We start from the raw sequence: 5,580 nt of genomic DNA on the forward strand, positions 1-5,580 counted from the left end.
AAAAATGTTTCTGCTGAGACCGAGCTGAGAAATGTGATGATACGGTGAGCGTAACAGACTAAACAAAATGGACTAAATAAAACATCTAGTTTCTGCCTGCTTTATTCCCTTCCCCATTTTAAATACCCTTCATACTGCCACTGTTTCTGTTAAAACTCCAAGTACACCAAATACCGAAGTAGGTAACTTATTTAGTGATTGATTCCTCTGTCTAAACGTAGGTGTCTATTATGAAGCCAGATGCCCTCAGGGACTCCAGTCACCAGCTGCTAAGCCACAAGGGCACAAACCTCCTAGAGATACTTCTTTGTATCCATCAGCCCTTCGTGGTGTCTCCAACATCTCAGTGCATCCCAAGTAACAGGCCTGTGTACATGTCTATATAGACAACTAAGTAAGACCCCAATGCCTGAATTAATTTCACCTAATTGTAGCTGCCTACAAGAAAGGTTTGTGGTGAAAGCTAGCCAACTACTAGCCACCTGGCTTCTTATACAGCTCATGAAGAGAGACAGGTGCATCCAGAGAAAGTCCTAAAGCCGATGACATAAACTGTCCAGCGAGAAACATAGAAGCCCAGAGAAACCTCGTAGTTCAGTGATCTAGTTGGGTAAAACCAATCACAGAATCTTTAGGTTGGAAAAGACCTTTCAGATCATCAGGCCCAACCATTAATCTAAGCCTGCCAAGTCCACCAGTAAAGTATATTGTACACACTTCTCTTAAATACCTCCAGGGATGGTGACTCCAACACCTCCCTGGGAAGCCCACTCTAATGCCTGACAACCCTTTCAGTGAAGAAACTGAATAAACTAATCTTACTTCTGGACTTTCTATCCACTGAAGGGATATCCATGGTAGACTAGTAATGGGACAGAAAATTTAACATGGAGAAAATTAAACATGTAATTAAACATTTCAAAGTGCAAGATGAAATTTGCTTTTAGGCTTATGACTACTAACTAGGTCAGCAAAGTCTAATTTTTTTGAAATCTCTTTTAAATTACAATACTTCCCCGTATTATATTTTCAGTTTACATATCAGAACCCAACATCAAACTATTTTCCCTTCCTCCTGCAAATAATCCTGTATCAGGTGTATTAATCTCTTTTAATTTACAATACTTCCCCGTATTAGATTTTCAGTTTACATACCAGAACCCCACATCAAACTATTTTCCCTTCCTCATGCAAATAATCCTGTATCAGGTGTATTTCCAAATGCTGAACAGCAAAGGTATCCGTCAGCAAACCGTTAGCCAAATCATGGCTCTGTGTCATTCAGATTCAGGACCTAGTTACACTGCATTTTGAGTTGTGTGCTTTTAGACTTCTGTGCGTGCAGCAGAACGGTGGAACATCACACACACGTGACAAATGGGGCAAACCCCACATGCTGTTACATAAGACAGGTAGCATCCAGCCAATGCAAGGCAAAACAGCCTTGCCGGGGTGGTGTCAGATCACCCCACATATAATGCAACAGAAATTACTCAACAGTCCACAAAATTGGACATATTCAAATAGAAAAGTATGAGGCTTTGCAGCCAAGAATAACTGGAGAATAAAAGAAGTTGCAGAAATGCAGTAGTATTTTGAGAGTCCACGGACTGATCTTTCAAGGACCTAAAAAGTTTTGATTAGCCCCAGCAGTCTGCCTACTAACTGCTTTGCCTACTTTGGGTCCACTAACTCAGAGCCTATTTGTCTTCGTTAGAAATATCCCAGATGCTGAATTCAGACATACAGCTTGGTAGTCACTGCTAAGAACTTTATGCCTTGGGGCAATGTGGCTTCATCAGTATAAAAATATCTTCCTTCCATTTCTTTCTCACAAGCTTAAACTGTAGTAAATTAAATTCAGAAAGTATTCAGCAATATTTGTAGGGTTCTTCTGCAGGAACTTTGACTGAAACAATGGAGACAGAGAATGGGGAATATCATACAGTGGTCAGTCTTTTAACAGCAAGATTTTTTTTAACCCCTGTGCATGAAAATGCAGTAAACATATTAGCTTGCAAGCATGTACACGACAACACTTCTATCACAGCCAGAAAGAACAGAGGAATTGATAAAGACAACTCCTGCATATATTTAATTCCCTGGCTCATTTTTCTCCCTCCATTGATACCTGTCCAATTCCTGGACCCCGGATAAAGCTGCTGGAACATTTCCAGAAAAGGTGCCTTTGATAGTTCCCAGCTGATGGCACTCTGGTTTGCTTTAAATTCTCCCAGCCGATTAATCCAGTGGCCATACTTATTCTGAGCTATAATTCGTTTTGGCAGATGACATGCTGTCCCTTCATGGGCATGGAAAACAACATTAACTTCTCTTACTTGTGCTGCAACTTTCCTTCTCTGGCTACTTTGAATAGAGCATTTTGCTAGTCATTATATTCTCTGCAGAATTGTCTATATCGCCAGCTTGGTATTCCTAAACATTTGAAAGGATCAGGGAGGAAAATTTAGTGACACAACAGTATTATAGCAGGTAGCACATGAAGTTTATTACCCATGATGTTTGATCCTCTGGGCAGTGAGCTGTGTTGGAGCTGGAATAGAGAATATCATCCTTGACTAAAACAGAGATTGCTCTTAGAATGAAAGAGAGGAACAGGTTCAGATGGATGTAGTTCCGAGTACAATGAAGTTTTCTAAGAAGAGATTTAAAAACAGGCATTTCAGCTTTTGAGAAATCTCTTGAACAGACTTCTATTACTCTCTGGTCATTTCTTAGCAATATGAACATTGTGTAAGAGCCTACCCTTTCCTCCCCTGTCGTATTGTCAGTGCTGCCTTGCTATTTTCCTTTATCATCATCATCCTCATCAGCATTATAGGCTGTCCAAAATATACAAATAAAGTATTTCTTCTCTTCAGTATCACAGACCAAAAGATCCCAGTGGTATTTCTCCCACACTTCAACAAAAGCTGACAATAAACATAGATTATTATAACCTTCGGTGTGTGCACTCATTCCAGTGTTTTTCTTTCAAGTAAAACTTAGATTATCCTGGATATATTTCAGACATGCTCTCACCTATTATTTTCTGGTTTAATTTTTTATTTAACCCCTGCATTTTGCTATGTATTGGCTTTTCATCCTAAGATGCAAGTGTATGCAGGAGCAATTAAAAAATGCATTCAAAACATTAGATTGCCTATCTTTTCTATCCAGTGAGATGTAAAACTTCTCTTCTTTAGTCCATGTGAAAGCCTGACAAACAAATGACAAATTGAATATTCCATAAGCAAATGAGTGCTCGGGGGGAGCAAGTTATGTTGAGGGCTTTTCACTTAAAAGACATTCCCTTGAAGATCTTCTCATTAAATGTGATTTTTTAATAGCAAATCCCCAGAAACCAAATTGCGAAGAGTTTTTTTTAATCAAAACCAGCACCTTGAACTGCACCTGGAAATAAGGCAGAAGCCAGGGCATTTTAGCAAGTATAAGCAATGACAGTATGAAGATGCAATAGGATGTTATGGTAGTGTGCAGTGGTAGCTTCCAAGTAGTCCTCACGTTTTGATTATTTTGATTTTTACTGAAGAACACTAAATAATCCATTCTGAAACTACTAAAGCAAGGATAGTTACAGGGAATATTGGGAAATAAATAACAGATCTGTCTTGGTAGCCCCAAGTTTGGCAAAGTACCAGACTGAACTTAAAGCAGTTGTCAAAAATCCAATGATTTCTGTGGCTATGCACGTCCTTTGCTGAAACGGGTTCAGAAAAACTGCAATACTGCTATTAGCACTGGACTGTATCGCATGTTCCTATGGAATTCAGAGATACAGGCAAACTGCAAATGGGAGAAAAATATTTTTCTCCAGTACCTAAGTTAGATGATTAAATGGGATGATTCCTCATCCCATTCAGTAACTGAAATAATAAACGCTGAATGTATAACGCTGTTAAACCAACATATTGGAGGTAGGGGGCAAAGAAGTATTTTTATTTGGGATATGTACGATGATTCAGAATAACAGCAAAATGTTGTTCATCAAAAATGAAACAAAAGCTGTCATGCTTATTTCTTTGATAGGACAACCTCATGATACAAAACTACCATGTGAGGAATGTTTACAGACAGTTGATACACATGAGCGCACGTATTCTAGAAATGATGGAGATTTGTATTTTTCTCCTTGGTAAGAAACATGTCAGAGAAACTGCCATTTTTGGGGAAGGTTTTGTTACACTGGGGTAACACTGAGGGAAGCGTAGTAAGAACTACAATACCAGTGTTATGTAGAAATATGCTGTTCTACAGTTGATTTTTTCTCTGAGTTGGAACAAACCAACCTTTTTTAAAATGTCTGAAAAATACTGTTTACTTTCAATCATTTTGATTTCCACTTTTCTAAAACTTTTATCATATATTAAAACTTAGACATTCAAAATGAAGAAACAGAAACTTGCATTCTAAGAAGGGTAAAACAACTTCTTTTGATTAAATCAAAATTATTAGCTATGCTGCTAATAAATTAAGTTTGCAGAAGCAAGAATATGCCTGACAAATGGGCGACTCCAGCAGAAAAATATTGTGCCAGAAAGTTACTAATTAGCTCTAATTATCACAAGTACACAGAGTATTATGTAGGGAGTGGCACCATAGTAACTTGAAAAATGCTGTCAGATTAGTCTGGCAAGGTTTTTAATGACATTCACATTTTATGTCTATGATTCGAGATTAAAAGATTAGTCAGATATAAAATCCTTTCCTTTCACAATGCTTCTAAATGTGTCCTTTCCAGATATTAATAATGGGAATGCACATAATGTTTCTGTAAAGAGTAAAATTAAATCCAGTTCTTTGTATTAAACGTAAAACAAATATTGTAATGGCATGGAAACTTTCAGAAACACCTCTCTTTCCCACCCAACAGTTCTGCCTTTCATGTGCTTATAGATGATATTGCGAGCAGCCGCAAAGCCCTGAAGCTGTATCTGTTCTGCCAGACAGTACATATCAGTATATCATGGACTGCAGAAGTCAAGCTGTAATAGTTAAATTACTTCCTTGTCATGAACACATTACCTACAATTAAACTCCACATTATTTCATGTTTTCTTTCATTCAAAATACCACACATATTTGGGATTAAATGCATATATATATATATAATTTGAAGCATACATATACAAATCCAGCAAAGCACTATTCTAATAGTCCCTAGTGTTACTAATACCCAGATTTCCAATCCTAATCCTGCTGGATGAAGTGAGGATTTTGACAACCCTACTGTGTTAGTAACTCCTGATGTTTAAGTCATTACTCAACTACGAAAACGCTTTTAGGCAGTTTCTCTTAGAAGAGTTGTTCTTTGTTCTCCTTTGTAAACACAGCAAGGTGAAAGTTTGCTGATTACATTCAAAAGAGAATGTGTTTCAGGGCTGAGTGACTGATCTTTATAAACAGAATATTGACATTCTCTGTAAAGAACCCTGGGTCTGTATTGATACCAGGGGTTGCCCCAACCCAGGTGCAGGACTCTGCACTTGTCTTTGTTGAACCTCATAAGGCTCACATGGGACCACTTCTTGAGGTTGTCCTGGTCCCTCTGGATGGCAT

General features: G+C 38.0%; 1 protein-coding gene across 1 annotated transcript in view; it reads right to left on the minus strand.

The window, feature by feature from the left end:
- Nucleotides 1-2,656, minus strand: part of VIPR2 (vasoactive intestinal peptide receptor 2) — a gene marked incomplete at its 5' end in the record, with an annotated part of 13,038 nt that extends 10,382 nt beyond the window's left edge. Inside the window, one exon of the mRNA XM_010148395.1 lies at nt 2,515-2,656. Coding sequence (XP_010146697.1) covers nt 2,515-2,656 — 142 coding nt within the window. The remainder of the gene's footprint in view (nt 1-2,514) is intronic.
- Nucleotides 2,657-5,580: the final 2,924 nt, after the last annotated feature.

This window comes from Eurypyga helias, unplaced genomic scaffold (assembly GCF_000690775.1).
Source record: "Eurypyga helias isolate BGI_N326 unplaced genomic scaffold, ASM69077v1 scaffold1623, whole genome shotgun sequence".
In the NCBI taxonomy this organism is placed as follows: Eukaryota; Metazoa; Chordata; class Aves; order Eurypygiformes; family Eurypygidae; genus Eurypyga; species Eurypyga helias.